Source organism: Apteryx mantelli, chromosome 10 (genome assembly GCF_036417845.1).
Source record: "Apteryx mantelli isolate bAptMan1 chromosome 10, bAptMan1.hap1, whole genome shotgun sequence".
Classification (NCBI taxonomy): Eukaryota; Metazoa; Chordata; class Aves; order Apterygiformes; family Apterygidae; genus Apteryx; species Apteryx mantelli.
In genome coordinates this window covers 15,948,780-15,971,516 of record NC_089987.1, presented here as the reverse complement: position 1 = coordinate 15,971,516, position 22,737 = coordinate 15,948,780, and the positions used below count along the sequence as shown (strand labels likewise).

The 22,737-nt window shown below is 39.4% G+C and overlaps 1 protein-coding gene across 2 annotated transcripts; it reads left to right on the top strand.

Annotated features, from left to right (window-relative positions):
* The first annotated feature begins 329 nt into the window (after positions 1-329).
* SIAH1 (siah E3 ubiquitin protein ligase 1) lies at positions 330-21,468 on the top strand. Of its 2 annotated transcripts, none has more exons than XM_067302555.1 (2): positions 330-396; positions 19,133-21,468. In XM_067302555.1, the coding sequence occupies exon 2, from the start codon at positions 19,135-19,137 to the stop codon at positions 19,981-19,983; it is 849 nt and encodes a 282-aa protein (XP_067158656.1). In that variant the 5' UTR covers positions 330-396; positions 19,133-19,134; the 3' UTR covers positions 19,984-21,468. The 2 variants fall into 2 exon arrangements, with proteins under 2 accessions (XP_067158656.1, XP_067158655.1); XM_067302554.1 differs by lacking the exon at positions 330-396 and adding an exon at positions 635-796.
* Positions 21,469-22,737: the final 1,269 nt, after the last annotated feature.

Below are 22,737 nucleotides of genomic sequence, written 5' to 3'. Positions count from 1 at the left end.
AAGAAAGCATATGTAAGCACCCGGGTAACTGCATGAATTTCATTGAGCCTGTGCGCCGGGAGCTCCGTACGCATGCAGAGCCGTGCTGGAGCAGGGCCTAACCGGACTTATGCAAAGTTTTCCAAGAGACGGGGGAGGGGTTTGCTGTTAGCAGCCCCTTAAAAGCGTCAGAATGCTCCTCTGCCTGCCATCAAGTGCGTTTGTAAAAAGGCACTTTTGAGGATCTTTTCTCCCTTTTTTTTTTTTCTTTCTTTTTAAAGCTAGGAATCTCGCCCAAGCGCCGGCGGGAGGCCGAGGCCTGGGCTCGCCGGGCGCCAGGCGGCCGCGCTGCCGCTGACCCGAGGGGCCGCCGGGGAGCGCGGGCGGCGCCGGCAGAGCTCGGCCGCGGCGGGACGGGTAAGCGGCGGCGCGGGGCGCGGAGGGGCCCCAAGGCCTCGCGGGGCGGCGGCGGCGGCCTTTGTCCGCGGGCGGCTCGGCGCGCCCGGGGCGGCGGGGCCTGAGCGGCGCCGCGTGCGCGTGCGCGTCGGCCGCCGCTCGCGCGCCCCCGCCCGCCCGCGTCGGGAGCGCGCCTCGCAGGCAGGAGAGCTCCGCCGCAGCTGGCGCGCCCCCGTGGCGGTGTCTCCTCGGCCGGCAGGCGGGAGGGAGGGAGCGAGGCAGGGAGCGCGCGGTCGGTTCGGGCGGTTGGGCCGGCACCGAGCGCCTCGGCCAGCGCCGCGCAGCCCGTCGCCCCGCAGCGCCGACGATCGCGGAGCCAGGCCGCCCGCAGCGCGGCCCCCGCCCAGCCCGGCGCCCACAGGTGAGTGCGCCGAGCGGCGAGGCCGAGCGGCCGCGGGCCGCCCTCGCGGAGGGCCCCGGCCCGGCCGCGGCGGCGGGGGCGGCCGCGGAGCAGCCGCGGCTCCAGGCCCTGCCGCGGCCTAAGCGCAGCCCGGGCGTCCGGTTTCCTGCTGGCGGCCGGGCGCCGCGCTGCCGCCTGCGGCGGGGCCGGGGGGGCCGCGAGAGCGGCGGCGCCTCCTGCCGCGGCCGGGGGGAGGGCGGCGGCGAGCCGGGCCGCCGGGCTATTGTGCGCCGGGCTGAGGCGGCGGCGGCCCCGCGGCCCGGGCCAGGCCGCGCGCAGGCCCGCGGGGGGAGGCCGCGCCGCCCCCGCCCGCCCGCCGCCCCCCCCCCCCCGCCTGCCCGCGGCGCTGCCCCTTTGTGGGCTCGGCCGGGGCCTCGCCGGCTCGGGCGCTTTGTGCTCGCGCAGCCCGGCCGGGGCCGCCGCGCCGCGCCGCCGCTGCCCGCCGGGGCTGCCGGGCCCCTCGCAGCCGCCCCGTGTCATGGCCTGGGGGAGGCTGCGCGGCCCCCCCACCCCCTCCTCGTCTTCAATCCAGCGAGAGCAAAGAGGCGCGGAGAGCCTCGCTCATCCCGCTGGTCTCTGCGAATTTAAAGGCCTGGAGATCTTCAGTTCCTTCTCGTTCTTCCCCCCTCGTCCCCAGGCCCTGCACCATTAAATTATCACCAGTTTTGATAGCTTTTAGATATAGGTAACTACTGGTAGTGTTTGGAGTTAAAGACAAAGTATCTTAAGTATTTCTTAAGGAAAAGAACCGAGTTTCTCTTTCAGTGGGGAACTGATAGAGCTCTTCAGTATCATAAGCCCACCTTTTGTTTTTTATTTGTAAACATACCGCATTTCTCTAATATTCTCTTTTTTTTCCTTTCTTTCAACCAGCCTTAGTGAATGCTACCTTTCCTCTGTCATGAGCAGTTTACTTGTGCACTAAATAAATAAAGTGGCTGAATTTGTTTAAGGGGGCAGAAGAGTGTACGTTAGGAGGCTCATAGCTAATCAGAGTAGGTCATGAAGGACGTGGGACATTCCACACACAGGACATAGTTTCAGTTGTCTGTTTATCTCCTTCCTAAACTCTGAAGCACCATGCATTCCAGAGGGGGAGGAAAAAGGGAAGGGACTTACTTCAACCCTGAGTTCTTCAAGCTGGTCTTTAGGAAGACTGGAGGCACTGGCATATGGGTAGATTATTACTGAGGCTTTAAGCATAAAATTTGGGTTTCTGGACTTGTTATCTGTTCCAGAAAATAACCTAAAGAATAAATCAGATTAGGCTGTAGTTTTAACATTTGTTTTATGCTGTAACATTGATGTTGAAATTGAGTGCTAGAAATGGTAATTGTATTATCAATAGAAACTGATGTTCTTAAGTACCTTCAACACTTTTCATAGCAGTGAAAAATTATACCAAAAGAATAGAGGCTATCAGTTGTATACTTTTAGGAGTTTGTTGTTACCCAAGAGTTCTAAAACTGATGAGATGATGAGCAGTTTGCTCCTGAAAATGTGTCATGACAAAGTATCTTGTCCATTAATCTATCATTTGTGTTGGAAAGGTTTTAATGCTATAGTCTAATTAGACTGTACTGGAGGAGTTAGTTCACACCTACTTAGCTGAAGCCACTAGATTTCTGAGCTAAGGAAAGCAAATATTTTAAATAGCAGAAGTACTTATTGCTGTTTAAGACATTATCTGTGCTTAGATTCGAGTATTGTTGCTGCTGTGTGGTTGGTGTGAATTGAGAAAGAAGTACTGCTCAAAGATACCTGCCTCTAATGCAGAAAAGGGGGGAAGGATGAATGTGTTCATATCAGAAGCAACTGTTACTGGTCTCAAAACCCAGAGAAATTAAGTAGGACAGTTTATGAACTCTGTTCTTCGCTTAAGACATTCTGGAAGACTGTGCAACTTCTACAAGAAACACAATGTTCTTAATTTAAAGCTAAAATAGCTTTGTTTTATTTTTCCCTTCGTAACATTGTTTCCAATCTTGTAACTCTTGGCTTTAAAAGTTGGACTGTAAGTCCTGCCAAATAGATTGTCAGTGTGTGTTTTGCTTTAATGGTTGTCTGATTTTCGGGAGCTAAGCTGAACCAGAATAATCAAGGTAAATCAATGGTATCTGAAACTCCAGACACGCATAGGAAACTCAAAGAATTTTGTGGTTGTGATGCATGTTTCCAGTCTGCAGAAAGCCAAGGTGAAAATTGTGAAAGATGAAATTGTGTTACCAGCTGCTGACTGTAGAGTCACCTGAATGCCTGGTTTATGTAGTTAAGTGCTACCTGGCTGCAGTAGACAGGCTGCAGTGAAGCGCACTGTGAGGACACTGGCAAGCTCTAGTTCGTCTCAGCCATCGCTTAGTTAAGACCCAAAGATTATGGTTTCCTCCCACATATTTACTATGTTATATGTCATGATTGTAGATGCAGGGGATCGTTTTTACTGGAGGGTTTGCTTTTTTTGTTGCTTTGTTTTTGAAGGAAAATTGGCATTAAGAAAAGTGAAAAACAGTGGTAGAAAAAAAGAAGGTTTATAGTTGATATCCCTTTTGGCTCTAATAAAAATGCGCTACACATAAAAAACATTTTTTATCTTAAATATTAAGGGTTTTTTTGCTCTAGGCAATTCACAGTTTTTCAAAGTGTATGTACTGTTCATGTCTGAAATATATAGTTTCACAATAAAAATGTGATTTTTTTCTGTATTCTCTGTGTACTGTATCACTATGCGGACTAGAAGTGGAGAGATAGGTATAAATGCTAGGTGGTTACCATGAGATGTTATTGCAGGTTTACCTGACTTTTTTCTGTTAGCGCTCAATTACATGTAACAAAAGTCTTCCCAAATCATTGACTTGGGGTAGTTTTGCGTCTTGCTGTTGAGTGTTTAGCTGTTAACTATGCCTAGTATAGAAAGAAGACAAAACCTAGTATTAATGCTACATTAATACTTCTAGGTTTTATTCCACACTTTGTTTTTTTTGTTTTTTTTTGTTTTGTTAGTTTTAATCCAGACTATGTATTATGTTTCTGTAATGTCCTGGACAATTAATTTAAATATATGCCCATTTGTCATTATCTGTAAAATGGTGATTCTTTCTGTTATCGCAGGAATAATGAGAGATTTGGTTACTAATTCCACAGCGCTTTAATCAGATAAAGTGCTAGATAATTACAGTTAGCCAAATGGTGTACTTCTGATTGTGACTTGTTTCCCTTTGTAGAAACATAGTGCTGAGAACTGACAACTGAAGCTGAGATTGACCATGTTTTCAGTGGGAAAATAGAGTATTATTGGAATGGTGAAGACAGTATTTGTCCTTTTGCATCTGGAAGTGCATTTAAAAAAATTATTGCGCACATATTCAGGCAGGGAAAGTGGTTTAAAAAGTGCAGCAAAATCATCTTCAGTTGTTGACCATTTCCTTTTTTGTTTGCCTTATCTAAAAACAGTCTTGTATCTTTTCTTGTAACAATTAATGACCTTGATGAGACATGAAGAAAAGCAACCAGAGTGTAGTAATAACTCTATTGTTAAAAATTAGTCATCAGCTTCTTTAAAGTGAAGCAGCAGTTCTTTGAACTTTGGTTTGTGTGGCATAAGGTCTTTAAGTTCGTATTTTAAGGTTCTTTCCTATATTTCTCACCTATAATACTAAACAGAACTAAATTAACTTAGTTTTGATAAAAGGCCAAAGTGGTTTTTCAGAGTTTGTGTTTCTCTTTCGAACACAGTCAAGGAAGAGCATTTAGAATGCCATACTTTTTAGGAGTTATTTTCAAACACATGCATTCAGATGAAGCATATCAAAGGAAATGTTTATTTTTCCTTTGTGTATATATTTATTAAATTTGGCTAATGTACAGATTGTCAAGAAATTGAAAAGGTTTTAACTGGAAGAGGAATATTTTAAAACAACTTAATGTTAAATTGGAGGAGGGGATACCTGAAATAAATTCCTTTATGTAAAAACTGTAGAGCTGGTGTCTAACTTAGAAATGTAGGTGTGTTTAAAGCCTTATCTTTATTACTCCTCTTTACTGTGTATCACATATCTTTCATGAGAGAAGGTTCTGTGTCATCTGTATTTTACAAGGGGGCGATAACTAAAATACTAAAGTTATAAGCTGTTTTGTAAATCTCACAACATGTTGCTATAGGCTGAAGTGTGTTGTAGGTATTGGTTTGAAGAGGAATTTAAAAATTAGTTTTTCCTGTGATTTTAAAACATGATTAATTGCTGTTAACATATCATTTGGGAAGAAGAAATCAAAGAAGATGTAACCCTGAACGAGGTGTAGCATATGGAGAGTACAGTTCTGCAGCAACTGAAGGCAGTTTCTGTCGAGGTTGCCATAATCCCGTTCGTGATAGGGTTGCCACTCTCACTTGCAGTGATGCTGGCACTAATGTGACCAGGATCAGTCCCAAGTTTAGTTGAAAACTAATCACTTGTGAGGGATGGGTAACTTTCCTCTAGTTCACCTCCCAGAATAGCTTACTGCATGGTAATGTAAGTGCCAGTGCTGCTGCAAGAGAAGTTGCCCTCTGATGTCATTGCAGGAGCACTTGGGTCCCTGCAAGCGCAGGCTCACAGCTCACACGCCAGGGCCCCCCTGCATTGTCAGCTGGCTTTTGGTGTCTTCCTCGATCTTGCTGAATATGTTACCTTGAAGAGAGAAAAAAATTAATGGCAGGCAGCAGAACGATCCCTTTTGGTGGGAGTTTGCTTTTGCTTGTTACAGAAACGGTGGACTTGCACCCTGACATACTGTGCACGTGTGCCTGGAGTTATGAGGCCTCTGTCTGATGGATTTTTCTTTCTATTGGGGATAAAACATTTTCTTCAAATGTTTGTAATGGCATCTAAAAGCTGTTAAGAAATACGTAACTGAGCAGTTCTTAAAAGTGCCACTGAAGTATACAGATGCTCTTGAAACATCCACAGCTTCTACTTTCTCTTTGAAAAATGATATTGTTTTCCTAGACTGCCTATAAATTGATATATCAACTTAGTACCAAGACCTTAATGTTGTCCTCTGGTCTGTGAAAATGAACACTGTGACTTTTTTTTTTTTTTTGGATACCTCACTAACTTTGTTAGTTTTTTGACCAAACATAGGACATATAATTTGTTTGAGCCCTATGACCAGGTATCTTAATTTTCTTAATTTACCTAATGTCGTTTTGGAAATCATGTTTGAAATGGGTTTCTATATGCATTTGTGTACATTTGTGTTTACACATATATCATCCCATTTTAAGGTGTACAAGATATAAACATCCCATGTTTAACTAAAATTAGTTTTTAAATTGATGCAGACTTAAATTTTGTTCTTTTCTCTTGTTATATGCATGTGCAGTTGTCTTCTAATAGAAACTGTGAAAAGGCTCTGCTCAACAAATCTTTTTATTTTTGAGTGACCATTTTGGAAAAAAATATATATATACCCCTATATATAATAATTAAAAATCATAAAAATGACTTTCACAGGATTTTTTTTCTCTTTTTGGAGCATGAAAGTGTCAACACAGTTAAGAGTTAGAATTGTGTATGGCTCATCTCTACATGGCTGATATCTATGTGCTTATGCAAGTACATTAAGGATGTAATTTGAAGACTGGTTGCACTGGTGTGACTAGGTGATAATTTGGTTGGCAGAATAGTTATTGTTGATGGTGCATTGTAAAATTTTAGCTTGGCTTTGTGCTAGGTCAAGTAAAATCATTAGAAAATATGTTTTACAAATAAAAAATATGCATTCTATAATGGAAGTTGAGACAGATATTCTTCTAAAACAGTTCATGTAAAGGAGTAATTCTAAGAAAACTCTTAAGCATATTAAAGAAACAACTGCTGACCTAAATGGCTTTGTTTTAGATCAAGTGTTCAAAAGTTTAAAGAAAAAATTGTGGTTCCTTGTACAAGCATAATTCTTCCATGGATGCCCAGGGGCTTCTCTACTGAATAGAGCAGGGGTTTGGCAGCGATAATGTCACAAAGGCTGCTCCTGAGTATGCATAGGAGGAGGTCAGCTTAGGCCTGTGAAACTTTAAACGTATTATTTCAAGGTTCGTGAATGCTTGATCCTCAAACATAATGTATTTTTTGTAACACTTCTGTAAAAGAAAAAGGTTAAAAAATAATATAGTTTACAATTAAGCTCCAGGTAACGAGTCATTGTTAGGATTTGATGCTCCAGGTTCAGCACTGGAACATGGACTTAAGTTCTGATTTAAGTACATGACAGAAGAGGGGATGATATTGTAGAGAAAAGGACATGATGCTATGTGTTGAATTTAGAAAGTGCTGAGAAAGAGAGCATGATGTAGGAGAAAGATGCATGTACTCCTGTGGTTTCCAAAGCATTTGTATTATCTTGTGTCTTTTTATTTTCTGGTAGTGACCCAGGCCTGACTTCAGAATGATTGTATTTGGATTTTAACTTTGTATGCCATGAAGCATTTCCTAGGCAATACAAATAAATGAAATAGTGAGTGTGACTGCATTTTATGTATGCCTGGACAGAATTTAATGGGAGTAAAAGAAAATATAATTCTCTAGCCTGAAAGCTCTTTTTCTGCTGAATTGGAATTGCCTGCTTCAATAGCTGGGCTGTTGGATCTTCATGAAGAAAGTGGTGAGAACTTTCTGGTCATACAAGGGTTCCCCTAAAGAAAGGTTACTATTGTTGGCTTTCCGTAGAATATCAGTGTGGAGTCTGAAGGCTTCCTTCTTCTGATGTGTCAACTAGATAAAATACAATTAGTGAGAAGGGTATCACAGATTTCTTTTGTCTCCCTAATTTGTCTCCTTGAGGTAAAGAATAGAGGCCAGTTATCCATATGTTTTCAGGACTTGGATCATTTCTTTGGAAAGTAAATAGCAATTGCAGTTTGAATATTATTGATTTTAGTATGAAGATTGAGATGTTAGCATAATTTAACATAGTGTCCTTTAATGTATAGTAAATTCTAGTTACTATGAAACAGAAATAAATTTAAATAGGGTCTATAAAATTAATTTAGTATCCTTATCAAGTAATTAATTCCCTGTTACATTAGAGTCTGAGATTTGCAGCTAGTTAAGGTATTTTAAAACCTCTGTAAGGCAGGGAAGTACTTGCCTGTGATGACTCAGAAAGCTTGTGACAGAGCAGGAACTAAACCCAGGCCTCCCATGCATCTGCCATGCCACAGACTGCTGCTGTAGCGCAACTAATCCTTTTTTTTTTTTTATATATATGTTTCAAGGAATGCTGAATCTTTTTGTGCAGTGTGGTAGTCTGTAGAGCTAGCAGTTCAATCCATTTCTGTTTGCTGTGTCTCAGGATGATAATCCTGGCTAAAGAGTGCTCTTACTTGTGAGATAAAACCACATTTTTTAAAATAATATTTTCATGAAAAGCATGTTCTGCAGAGCTGTAGTCACTAAAACTGTTGGCTATGTACAGAAATATGGCCATGGTAAATTTAGCAGCAGCCAAGTTTGAAAATTCGAGTAACATTATAATAGTGTTTAAAAAAAATTTTTTTTGTGGTGACAATTGAATCCTTGTGCTACAGTGCTACAGATACAGTTGATTCAGAACTGATGAACAGGAAAAAATAAGTCACTTAAGTAAACTGTATTGGTTTTAATGGCAGCACATGCACTTCAAAGAATGGAAGCTAGAAACACAATGTTTGCAGAAGAAGGAAGCTTGCAGAAATGAAATACTGAAATGTTTAAAACTGTCAGGAATGTGAAAATACCACTAGGTTTTTGCACATCTTGGGTAAGGTGATGTGTGTGCTATAATGGAGATAATTTCAGTGCTCTTTATTATCTGCCTGTAGTACATCAACAAGATACAAAAGCCAGTGTCCCATCTCAGATTTCCAGAGGTTTCATTTTAATATGTATAATGAGAAAATCTTATTGTTCCAAAAATGTAGAAATGTCCATTTTAAAAATACAGACTTGTCCATTTATGTTTAAAAATGGTATGCCCTTTATCTGCTTCGTATGGGTGATTAAAAAAAGGACACCATCTTCACCTGTCATTCTTCTAAACATTTTTGCTTCTGAAAATTAAATACCTGGATTAAAAAGTTTTTTTTTTCTAGAACTCTCCCTCAAAATAACTGAGGTAAGTAGAGTTTTTATGTAGGTTAGTACTGGAAGTCCTGATCAGTAATCAGTAATTTCTGATGATGTAAGAGTTCCAGTTGTTGGCAAGAATGACTAAAAAAGGTAAAATTGAAGATGTTGGAATCTTGTTCAGTCCTGCTCTCCAGATGAGTATCAATTTTATGGGAGGGAATCAAACTGTGAATCGCATAGTGTTAGGTGTCCAGTGCTGCCGTTCTGGGCTTAGCAGTAGTTCTTTGGTGTAGATGTCATGTCTGATGTACCTTGTGGTGCAACAATTCAGGTGTCCGTACTCTGCAGTCACTGTCTCAGTTCCCCAAGCTCCCCTACACACTTGGCCACCAGGACACCAGGTCCTCACCCTTTACGGAGCTCCACTCTCATCAGGACTGCACACAGGAATACAGCACAAATTAAGGATCACAGGAGTAAGCTGTTATTTAAGATTGAAGTATGTATGAATTTAAGCAATACACAAAATACAGAGATCTTTATAAAAATAGTCAATGTACATAATCCTGCCCTTCTGGTTCTTCCTTCTGCAAAGCAGCTTTCTGTGTCGTGATCAGGGTCTGTTATGGGCCAGGTCTTTCTTTGATCAGATCTGGTTGTTTTGATCTTCTGCTCCCTAGTACTGCTTAGTTGTGCAGAAAAGTTACTGAGCATAAAATAGGTCTTGAATTTGAATTGGAATAGTTATTGCAGAAAACCTTTGTGTGAAGACACATCAAAGTACAGGTATTCTTGTCTAGTTTAGCTTTATTTATTAAGGTAGGTACTTTCATGCCACACCCTCTTCCCGGTGTCTGCCACAGACACGGGATGGTGATGCAATATTGCATGGCAATTACAGTATACAGGGAAGAATATAGGTTTTGCAAAATCAGGCTGAGGAAAGAAACACAGCCCCCAAATTGTCACGCTCTGTAGGATTTGTTATTAACAGTTAGTTATTTTTATTTTTATTTTTTACTAATAAAGTATGATTGTATACAGATGGTAATTATGATATCTCACAGAGCAGAATTAAGTGCTTCCTGCTTTAGATACTCCTGAACAGTAGTGTGTTACAGCATGAAAAATAACTTCTTTTTCTGGTGGTGTTAGTAATTTGCATTGTAGTTGGTCTTCCTATATGCCGCCGTAATTTTTATGGTAACATGCAGTAAAACTGGAACTTTTTAAAAGGGTCTACCTGGGTTTATAGAAATTACTGGGGTGAATTACTGTTGGAAGATGATCCTGATGAAGCTCCTTTCATTGTGCTCTGTGCACAGTGAAAGAAAATGAGGTGTTACTGAAAAAAAAATCAAAACTTTTTCCCCTGTTATATGCTGTTTCAATAGAGTTGTCTATATTTCCATATGAAGTTTGTCTTTGTTTTGTTAAACTCTGTGTGGTTTCTGCCCTGCTATTTATTCTGAAATCTGTACTTCTGCTTTTTCTTAGGTTTATTGTATTCAAAGCAAACTGCAAAAGGCACTTCCAGTTTACAGCAGAAGTGTCTAGAGGAAGCTAGTGTGGGACAGCTGCTGTTTTAAATTCATACCATAGTTTATTATGCTATAGGTGCTATGTGCATACATGCTAGAGGTTCAGGTCTCCTCCGTCAAGGAAGGCTCTGACGGCTGATTGACTGCTGATGTTGTCACTGAGGTACAGAACTGGCTGACAGAGAAGACCCTGGGAGGATTGGTTACAGAACAGCAGTCAAAGTGCGAGCACAAGCAGTACTCATCTTTGAGCATTGTTTCCCTATCGCCATCCTCACATCTCTGCAGTAGGTGGTTCTGCAATATCAGCAAGATCAAATTATTTGCATATTTTTAAAAAGGAAAAAAGAAATATGGTAAAGTCCCATTTGGAAGTTATCCACAATGCTTTATAACACTAGAGTTTAGTTTTGATTTGTATTTAAAGAATTATTCTTTTTTCTCTGTATTTTTGTTTTAACTAAATATAGTGGAAAAGATTGTTTTGCTACCTCCTTCACATTTTAACATTTTTTTTGTTACAGTAGATTATCAAATGTCAATAATCTTTACTGTTGTTGCTTATGCTGTATGTTGCTTATTTTGTTAACTTAATGTATTATTGCATTTTCTTTTCCTAGCAGCAGTGTTTGATAACTGTTTTTAGTATAGCTTGAATCTTCAGGAGTTTCCTTTACAGTTCACCCAGCTCTCTCCTTCTGTCCTACTTCTCCTTCTGAGCTCAAAAGAAGGGGAAGATAAACTTCCTAGTTTGCTTTTTAATAATCTGTTGGTGGTCTGAATTTAAGAAGAAACCTACTTTCTTATTTACACAAAGTATAATTGTAAGACATGTGAAAGCTGGGGTGTTCTCTTGATTGTGTAGTACAGAGTGGTCTGAGCTCAGTTCGCTGCTGTTGGTAGGACATTTCTAAAGGTTTCATTCTAGAATGATTTTTTTTTTTTCCAGTCAGTTAGAATTCATTGTTTTTCTCACTGAACGTTGTTCCTGAGCTCATCTTTCTTGGCAAGACGGGAGTATCCTAGCTATGTAGTCTCTGAAAGTTCTTGATGACTTGGATTTTGATTCTCTAGAATTCTGGACTGATAAGAATATGGATTATTCACATTTTTAAATTTGTGAAGTTGTTTGTTCCATTTAGAAATGAATGCTAAACTCATGATAGTAGTTGCTGTGCTAATATGATTTTTATGTGGAGGTTATATATCTCCTTTATGGCACTGTTCCTTTTTAATTTTACATTATAAAGTTATTGGGAAGAAAACCATTGGTAGCTAGAATGAAGTGGGTGGATGTTTAATATTCCAGCATAGATATACAGGAGAAATAGATAATGATGGTCGTTAAAGTCACATAGCACTAGTCAAGGCTCAACTTTTTGTACTGGATTAGAAACAGGTCATTATATTTGGTGGATGTAATAATATGCTGTTTGTGTTTGCACAGTGCTGTTTGTATCTGCATCTACCATGTAGTCTGTGTTGAATTTGGAGAGATCTGGATTACCCACTAGCAATGACTCAATTGGTGACAGTCTTACGCATGAGAGAACATATATGATAGCATCAGAAACATGTTGAGCGTTTGGGTCTGATGGTTCGCTGCAGAGACTGCCCAAAGAGGATGACTGATCACGTAGTTGTGTAAATCTGTTGGGGTTTCCTTTCCTTATGATTGGAAGAGGGAGTTGGTGGGGACTTTCCTTCCAGAGGTGCAAGAAGAAAACTGCTTGCAATTTTGGGCAGGCTGGGTCACTACAAAGTAAGTGGCTACGAAAAAGGTTTATGCCTTTGGTTTTCATGATCATGGAATTGCAGAGTTTGTAGGACCTTATGACTATGTCAGTGGCTGAGTCGCGGTATTTTGAATGCGCCTATGATTTCTGATGAAAAAAATTAAAGTGCACTTGAAATTGTTGTAATTTTGTATGAAAAGGAGATGAACTGGACAGATGACATTTTGGGAAAGGAAATAATCATGAAACTTATCTCAATTCTTTTCTTTAATTTTGTCTTGGGATAAAATATTCTGTTACATTAGATTACTCTGGCTTTTGGTTATCATGCAGGAAAAGACAAGCCCTGAGGTGTTTGAAATAACAAACAGCATATTAAGGGCACTAAAGAAAATAGTGTCTGGAAGGGTTGGAAAAATTCATAATTCATAAATAAAACACAAAGTGTATGGAGCCAAAATTGTATTATGCAGTTGGTTAATAATTTATGTCATGAACTGTAGGTATTTCTGAAAGTCTTGAATGAGGTCAGTACTGATGGGGGCTGTGTATAAGCAGTGATGTAAAATTCTTTGTCAAACGTTGTTAGATTTGCAGAAGTAGTCATACATTTTACGTTAATCCTGCCAGGCCTTTTGTGATCTAAGATCTCCCAAAAGCTGTGGGAGATAAATTGATAAACTTCAAAATGAAAAAAAGCTTAGGCCCTAAAATGAGTGAGTTTTTTTTTTTTAATAAAAATGAAACCCACAAACTTGTTAATATTTGAAAAATATTCACAAGCTTCTCTTGGAGACATTCACGCTTAATACCCTTAATGTTATGTGTGTTTGACCACTGAAGTGCGGATTTGGTGGCGGTATGTATATGTTTTCAGTAATGCCTGCCGAAACCTCTTCCCCTTCCATTTTGCTGTACGCTGACTCTTCTGAGTGCAGGAGGGGAGAGCAGGAAAAGAGATTCCCTGGAAAATTGTTTTCCCTAGTATTAAGCACACGTAGCTGAAAAACTGGTTACTCCGTAGTACTATAGGTGTGTTATCCTCAGCAGTTTAAAGACTTTTTTGTAACCTGAGCAGACATGGTACAAAAATATGGTGTGCTAAGGATTTTTAAAACAAAATTAACTTAATGCTACTTTAAAGATGGTGAGAAAGTTCCTACTTAAAATTCACTAATGCCTTTTTAATGGGAACAAAGTTTGCTTTTTAATTACCTTCATTCTGAAGAAAATATTCACTTGGGATTTCCATATCAGTAACACTTGCAGTTGGTTAGGCATGAGATTATGCATTTTATGTATATCTATGTATATATACAAACACATACAATATACCTGTTTCTAAATATATTCACGCAATTTTTTTTTTTTTTTTGCATTCATTGAACCTTCCTTCTGCCACCAAGGAAATATTGATGACTGTCGAATCTTTTCTATTTGTTTATAATATTTTACAGAAGTTAAAAATACCAAATTGTAAAAATTTCTGGCAAACCTTTCTGTATCTACCTTTATGGTGTCATTTATACTAGTTTAGTAATCTGTATTTTCAGTAGTTCATTTAGATTTTGAATTTTGACTTTCTATAGCTTATGTAGCATCCTGAAGAAAGCAAACTGTCAGTTTTTCACACCTTTGAATGCTGTATCATGAACAGTTCCAATTTCCAGTGCTTTGTAACTCAGTAACTCAGGCCTCATTTTCCAATATGATCAGACAGCTGAAAAAAGTTGAAAGATTTTGTATTACTTTTTTCATGACTCCAAGGCATCAAGAGTTTATAAATTTTGAATGGAAAGTCTCTGAATTCAATTAGTTCTGAAATGTGAACTGAAAAAAAGATTTTTATTGCATCACGTATAGAAATTTATAATAAAGCATTTTTTTTCTGTCCTTGAATCACTCTTTAGCATTGTATAATTAGAGTTTTAACCTCCAATCATTAAGATGACTATGCAGAAGTTTTGGGGGGTTTTATGGATTTTTTTCTTTTTTTCAATACTAATATTCAGTTACCTTCTCAAGAGCAAATTAAGATTTAAACCCAAGTTTAATCTATCTGATATGAGTGAAGTTTATGGAAAAGTGGATGCTGTTAACTTGAATCTGCCAAAGGTGCCCTCTATTTCAATGAAATGGGAGGGATTTGGTGGCTGAAAGGGGTGCCTCTGCGAGCGGGAGAGCGCGAGTGGCACGCGTCGGGTCGTGACGCTGGTGCTAATTCTGTGGCACGTGAGATGCGCTCTCTTTTCTAACTTCTCCTGAAACTACTTCCCTTCTGTCTGTAACTCCGCTGAGCTTTTTATACAGTGGGATTACTGCGTTTTCCTCTTCTTACTCTACCTCTTTTACCTATCTGGGGTTTTCCCTCTTCAGGCACAGCACGTTGTATCACAGTGTAGCAAAAGGGTTTATACAGCATTAACCTCCCTCGGAGAAGTGCTGGGGTTTCTGTTTTGGGGGCAGCTGCTTTGTTGTCGGAGAGAAGGCCTAGGGTGGTTCAGAAACTTCAGAATGTGCTCTGAAGAAAACAGATTTCTAGAAAGCCATTTCCGTGCTCATTTACTTAAGCTTTTTTGTGGTTGGGAGCTCTCTTGACTTTTAACTGGTGGGGATGTTTGCGTATTGCACATATGGTGGTGAATCTTGAGCATACGTTGTATTGAGTTAATGGTTGTTACTGTAGTGGTAATTACAATTTCTTGTGATTGGGTTTTATTTGCACATGTTATAATGCTGATACAAGCTTCCACAGGCTTCCTGGAAGAACAGTGTGAACAGGGCTTGAATTTCAAATAGTGGGAAAGATAATTTTCTTGACTCGGATACTGTATCTTTACTTTTTATGGAACTGTATCAGTTTATTGCAGTATTAATTTACTTAGGACAGTGTGCGTTCTTCAGTTGCCTCCACTGAAACCTGTGCTGCAATGATCTTGTCACTGGTGCCTCTTCACTCTGTAGATCCTGAGCTTGCCTGCGCCGGTGCGTGCAGCCGTGTTGACTCAGTTTACCACTCTTTTGTCCTTTGACTGCTCTGATTTTTAAAATGATCCATGTGGATGTTAAAATATGCCACATTGTTCCAAATCTGTCGGTCTTTTCCTTTTCTTGAGATCATTACGCTTTTGCGTAATGCGTTTGGGTAATCTTTATGCAAAAGGACAAAGTTGCTATTGAATGGATGTTTTATAGATCCAGGCACAGTAGAAATTGCTATTTGGCATGGTCCCCTTGGATTACCAGGAACAGGGAGCGGAATTCATGCGGGGGAAGTTCTTAATGGAATCTCTAGCTTTTAAAAATAGTTATTTGGGCAAATTAGCAGATCAGTGGTTCTCTCCATGTCGGAGGTAGCACTGATGGTGCCACGTGGCGCCGCGGGCGGCCCCGCAGGCCGTGGTCTCTGCAGCTGCGCCCCCTCCCACGGGCGCCTCACACGATGGGGCTGTGCCAGTGCCCAGCGGGGCAGGCCACAGGCACAGTGCCCCCGCGCGCCGGGGAGGGCGGCGGGCAGCCCGGTGTGCGCCTGCCTGCCTGCCTGCCTGCCTGCCCACCAGGGAAAGGCAGGGCTGCGTGGGAAGCTGCGCACTGCTCCTGCCCACCCCACTCCTCTGAGTGCGGCTGGGGGTGGCGTGGGCTGCCGGTTGGTACTGGGGTTCTGCTGATTTTGTGAGGGGCATAGTTTTCCTTAATAGGGAATTAAAAATTCTTAAAATGCACTTTTTCCTTTAGTTAAACTGTTTTTCAAATTTGTACGATGTTGTGAACAGTTGTGTAGAAACTAATATTTTTGAACATGACATCTATAGTGCCTGATTTCAGTGTTGCTGAGGGACTTAACTCCTGCTGGGTGGGAACGAAGATAACATCATAGCAAGTATTGCATTTAGATTTATTTATTTGATACTAGTCAAGACATCATATTGTTTTTGTAGTAAGGCTTTTGTAGCTAAAAATATCTTTTAAACTTTATTTCCTGTTGTGTAGTTGTTTTTACTTGTTTTGTAATTGTATCTTTATGATAGTTTGGCATTGACAAATACTATACTACACTGTTAACACTTCCTTGTAATTAACTTGTAGTCTTTAATACAGCTTTAAAAAAAATCAACTTCTCTCACTTTTCCATCATGATGTGCTATTCATTTTTTATGTTAACCAGAGTGGTGAAATGTAGGCTTTGGGCAGGTTTAGGCTTGCTAAATTACAGTTTATACTTTATCCAGTTTCTTCCTTGCCTGTGAAACTCAGCGGTCTAGTTCACAGATTCCTGCACATTTTTATTCCCTGCTTGTTGGGATAGTTCTTGGTTGTGGAAGCTGTGTGTGAAGACTGGTCACATACAGAAAGGGCAATAAAACAGGGCTATATGTTGTTTTTCTTCTTCAGTACTTCTGTAGCTTAGAAAGCTGAAGTGGAAAGTACATCTGTGTGCAAGAAGGTCTTTTGCAAAGTTTGTAGGTTGCTTAATTTAACTGTTGTATGGTCTCTGCGAGGTGCAATTAGAGAAACCAAATCTTGCCCAGCTCGTCAGGCTGCCTGGGGAACTGGTGTGACCCAGTGGTTTCCAGCAGTTTTATCTGTGGCTTACTGGGGATCCATGGATTGTGATGTATAGTTTCAAGTAAGATGAAGCACACACAAACTTGCTTTTCTTATTGAAATGTGTGTATTTACAATTTTTGAAGGGAAACATTTGTAGAATTTTACATATGAATATATATGCAACTTCTAAGCCTTTCCAAGCAAATGGTGAGATCAGAAGGGCTGATACTCAGCTCTCCATAACTTGTTCTCCTAGACTGTAGTAGGGTAATGTGTCAGCATGACAAGGGTTTAGGGGAGGACTAGCTGGGGTGCCCAGTCGTCACAGAACCCCCTCGCAGCAAACTGTTGTGGTATCACTTCCCCTAAATGTATTTGATTGCCATAGATACCTTAACCTTTTCATCTAAGCTGGAATGCCACATAATAGGAAAATAAGGCCAACGGTATGAATATTCCTATCATATCTCCACAATACCATTTAAGGCCCAGCACTGAATACGTGCACCATTGTATGGTTTTGTTTGCAAAGAAGAAAAATAGGTATTTCTAGTCGAGCAAGCTCAAGATGGAAGAACAGACTTTGGAGGGGAGAGAGGATGCTGGTAATGGGCATGTGAGACTCATAAAACCAGTGACTGGATACAGCCTTAGACACAAATGTTTTTCTGGCTCTGGGCTGGGGAGAGATGCTTTTGCAGAAGAATTTGAAAGTGCCTATGATTACTTTGAATGTCAAGGGATAAGTTTATTAAGTTTTATAAGATAAGTTGTTTTACCTGTTTGACTCTCTTAGTTCCTTCACTTCGTGCCGATAGTGCATGTCTTGCTAAAGCGTGCGCAGTATGCTGCTTTGAGGTATCCAGTCCAAGTGTGAGTAAGTTTGTGGGTGAAATGATGATAAATATGGGAAGCCTGCCTATTGCCTAATATTCCCATGGTAAATTTAAAAGGAGATTAAGGATGAGGTTTATTTTGAGAGCTTTTACATCATTGAAAGATACAGAACTAGTATACTTGCAAAGAAGCACTTCAGGTGGTTGAGAGCTTTACTGTGTAATGGAATCCAACTCTAGATAGGATTTTACTTTCCTTAACCTATTAAGGTAGGGTTTATTTTTTCAATATTGAGAGTTTATTTTTTTGGTAGTACTATTACTATGTTTACATAAGAGGGAGGAGAGTTGGGGAATGCAGGACAAAGCGTATTGTCCTTTCTCCCCCCCTCTTCTGTTCCCAGCGCCCCCAGAAGACAACAGGGCTCTCTGAAGGCACAGCAATGGAATAAAAATAAGCCTTGACTAGGAAGAAGTGTAAATGTCAAATGGATTAAAACACTTTTTCTTGTGCAATAAGCATGATGTTTTGAAAGTGTTTTATTGTTCACTGTTACTCTTGCTTTCCTATCTAATAGATAGCATCCATACATGTTAAAAATATGGTATTTTTACTATATTTGTTGAATGCTGAGTTTGGTTGGCTGGCTGTTAATTTTGACTTTGGGACATCTGAAAGAATAGAACTTCAGTGTAAACTTCACTAAATGTAAAACTTCATAAACAATGTTTTTTGAAGTTACTAGAAATGTTTGATTACTTCAATGAAAATTCATTCACAAATTAGAGTTTTTAAATTTCTTGATTTGTTTGGGAAATTCAATAAAATAATTGTTTTGCATTTCTTTTCTCATATTTTCATAAATGGTCTAGGTCAGCAAGCTGAAACAACAGGTGCACATTACAAACTGTAGGGCTTAACAGAGTAAAGAAAATGAAGAATCAATAGTCTACCCTGGGAAAAGAGTGTAGTAATCTTCTTAGCTATGCTTTCCCTTGTTACTGTTCTTCATTCTTTTTTCTTTATGCTTATACAGTAAGCATGGTTATCCTGAAGGTAATATCTGGAAGTTCATTTTTCATTACAAGTGGCTGGTTTCTTATCTCCTTAAATACACAGTGACTTAAAATTCAGCCTTAGAATTGTTAGGTAATGCTTCCAGTTGTTATACCCAAATGATCTAGGTGGAATATTTTATAAGTGCAATATACAAAAAAATTTGAGGATTTCGGTTACATTTTTAGCACATTGTTACTCATCTTCCCTGCAGGTTCCAATAAGTAAATTCCACTTTAGAGTAATTAGCAGAACTTCTTCACTTGTTAAATTTGCGTGCCATACAAATGTTCTGTATTCTGTGCAGCAGAATTGATATTCTACATGTAAAATATCTACAGTTTGCATTACATGTTTGGTTTTTGCTTCCATTTGTATCTAATTTCTTTTGAAGTTTCTCTGTAAATCAAGAAATACTGCATGCAAAAGAAAACAAAATGTGGTTGGATGTAACCTCTGCTGTGTACTCATTCTTTTTCTTCTCCTTTATTACAGAAATGAGCCGTCAGACTGCTACAGCACTACCGACAGGTACTTCAAAGTGTACGCCATCCCAGAGGGTGCCTGCGCTGACCGGCACTACAGCTTCCAATAATGACTTGGCTAGTCTTTTTGAGTGTCCTGTGTGTTTTGACTATGTGCTGCCACCAATTCTTCAGTGTCAGAGTGGCCACCTTGTTTGCAGCAACTGTCGCCCCAAACTTACGTGCTGTCCAACTTGCCGAGGCCCCCTGGGCTCCATTCGTAACTTGGCTATGGAAAAAGTTGCCAATTCTGTACTATTCCCATGTAAATATGCCTCTTCTGGATGTGAGATAACTTTACCACACACAGAAAAAGCAGACCACGAGGAGCTGTGTGAGTTTAGGCCTTATTCATGTCCGTGTCCTGGTGCTTCATGTAAATGGCAAGGTTCTCTGGATGCTGTAATGCCACACCTGATGCATCAACATAAGTCAATTACAACACTTCAAGGAGAAGATATAGTGTTCCTTGCTACAGACATTAATCTTCCTGGTGCTGTTGACTGGGTTATGATGCAGTCTTGTTTTGGCTTTCATTTCATGTTAGTGTTGGAGAAACAGGAAAAATATGATGGTCACCAGCAGTTCTTTGCGATTGTACAGCTGATAGGAACACGCAAGCAAGCAGAAAACTTTGCTTATCGACTTGAGTTAAATGGTCATAGGCGGCGATTGACTTGGGAAGCAACTCCTCGATCTATCCATGAGGGAATTGCAACAGCCATTATGAATAGTGACTGTCTAGTCTTTGACACCAGCATTGCACAGCTCTTTGCAGAAAATGGCAATTTAGGCATCAATGTAACTATATCAATGTGTTGAAATGGCAATCAAACCTCTTCAGGCCAGTGTTTAAAACCGTTGCATTTAATTTAGCAGAAACTAGGGTAACCATCTTTGACTGTCAGACAAATTATTTGGTAGATGGAGGATAGACATATATGAAGGTAAATAAAAGGAAAGGCTGTTAAATCGCAGGAAGCAGTTGCATGTAGTAACACTAATATATTTAAAATAAGTCAACAGTAAACCACTGAAAATATATATACACCCAAAATGGGCATCTTTTGTATTAAGAATTGATTCTACAGGAAATGTTGTAAAATAATTCTAAAAACTTGTTTGTAGATTGATTGTACTGTTGAAAAGGATACTGTTTCGTGTTTTTGTTTGTGTTTTTTTCCTCCCCCTTTGACTGACAAGCCATGTTGAGCGGTCTGATCTCTGGCCGCTGCTTTTTCCCCTACCTTTGTAAGTCACTACATAGTATTGCTGCTGTTTGTGTATATTTTTTGTGTATTTGCTAATTTTTATTAACTTCTAGTTTTTCATTAAATAAATATGACTTTCTTTTCTGTAATTCAGGTTTTCTCTTTTTTGTATCTTTTTAAAATTAATTACAGGTGTCATCTTTTGATATGCATTATTGCTATGGTAAAACTTATATTTCTGTATGTTTGGTAAATTTTGTCTCTTTCCAGTAGTCAATTCATTGGTGATACTGTTCTTAATTGAGCTATTTTGTGAATGTATTGAACTTGAAAGGAGTAATTATGTTCAAAGATGTGTTGGGAAAGAAGGCTCCTTTAAAAACAGTCTAGATGTTGTTGTACTTTGAGTTATATCTTCTAACAAAAAAGAAGAATTATTAAGATTTTTCCAAATTAAAAAATTCACATTTCAAATTTAGAGATGCTTAGAAACTCAGTTGCATCCTTGTATTTGTTGTTTTTTCAGTACAAAGAAGGTATTGTATTACACAGTATTTGTAACTATAAAAACAGTCCATTTGTTAAAAAAAAAAAAAGGCAGTCAGAATGAGATGTTTTCAGTCTTTTTATATTTGTCATTAAAAGAATACCTGGCAAATTAAAAAAAATTTTGCTTTTTGCTTTAGCTCAAAGTTTGACACATTAATACTATTGCTCAGTTTCTTGTCCTCATGTCTTTTGGTTGTTACTAATGAAAGTAATTTTCTTGAACTGATCTTGTATATCATTGTAGTGATATGATATACAGTAAAATGCAAATAATTTCTTACAGGTATAATTCACCAGCCATAAAGGCTTTTGTAGGATATTGGGCTTTATGCAGGTTGCCTATATGTGAAAATTTTACCATGAATGTATATGGTATGTGTGTTATAAAACATGGAGGCAGAAAAAGAAGTAAGTTGAAAAACTGTTAAATCTCAAGCTATTTGAAAGAAATCTTTGTCAAACCTAGTAATTATGGACATCTGTTTGGAGAGGTAGTCTGGCTATTAATTACTTTTGTAACACATTAAAATACAGTTTATTTACTGTGCACTGTCTTAACTTTCTTATCAGAAACTGATCTATTAAGACAACTCTTGTTCAAATTATTTTGATGCATGATGAGGTAAGTAGTTCTGCAAGTAAGGAACATGAAAAACATCAGGTTGGATTCCTAAAGTAGCACAGAAACAGTTGGCTTTATGTAGTGGAATTAGTAAGTTGCACGTTTTGGAAGCTGATCTTCCGCTGTTCAAGCTGTGTACAGATTTCATTTACCAAATGTACTGGTGTCTTGTGACAGCAGATAAATGCTTCAAAGGAGTCTGCGATCTAGCATCTTTTTCCTTATGAATATACAAATAATTGTTTGCCAGTCTTCTAAATCCTGTAATTACTCTTGCCTGATTAAGCTTGTCTACATTTACCTCAGTTTTGTCTTCTGGTCTATTGACAGAAACTTGGCCAAACACTTAGATTATTTTTATACACATATACACACACTCCCACTCACCCTCCCACTCACTCGTTTGTGACTGGCTGGCTGGGACTGACGTTTGCTCCTATCTGCCAAGGTGATCTGATTTTAACACTCAAGTTTTGTTAAGAAATTGTAGCTAAGGACCTGTAAGGGTAGCCCTGAGCAGGCTCGTACTCGCAACTGAAGCGTAACAGGGCTGTGCAAGTGCAGGGTTCACTTAAGACTGTTCAGTGCTGCTGCTTGTACTTCGAATGGCTCAACTTCCGTTGCGTGCCCCAAAAGAACCATGGCTCTTCAGTCCTTATTGCACTGATCTGCAGTGATTTTATTTTGGCTAGAATGGGCTAGTTCTCAAGAGTATACTTTTGAAGAGGACTTTAAAAATTGTGTTTGTAATAATTTTTAGAAGCTACTGGTATGGTCAGACTGTTTTTCATTGTGTTTTACAGGTGATAAATGCTATAGCATAACTAATGTGTGCTGATCTATTATAATGTAAATAGTATTACTCTGATATAAAAATCTGTATAAAGCATTTGATGTCCATCCAGAGATGGAAAGATTAAACATATAAATTATGCTTAGGCACAGATCCTCAAAAGTATTAGGAGTATAACTAACTCAGTAGACCTCCTCTAAATAGTTTGAGGATCTGGTAAGTAAACCACTCTGTTATATAAGAGAGAATAACATACTAAAAAAATCTGTACAGTTTACTACCTTATCTAAAAATAAATGGTGTATTAAAGCCTGGCAATGTCTTAGCATTAGCTATTTATTTTAGAAAGTACTGTCTTACTTTGCTGTATTGGGAAAAGGGTATTCAAATTTGTCTTTAAA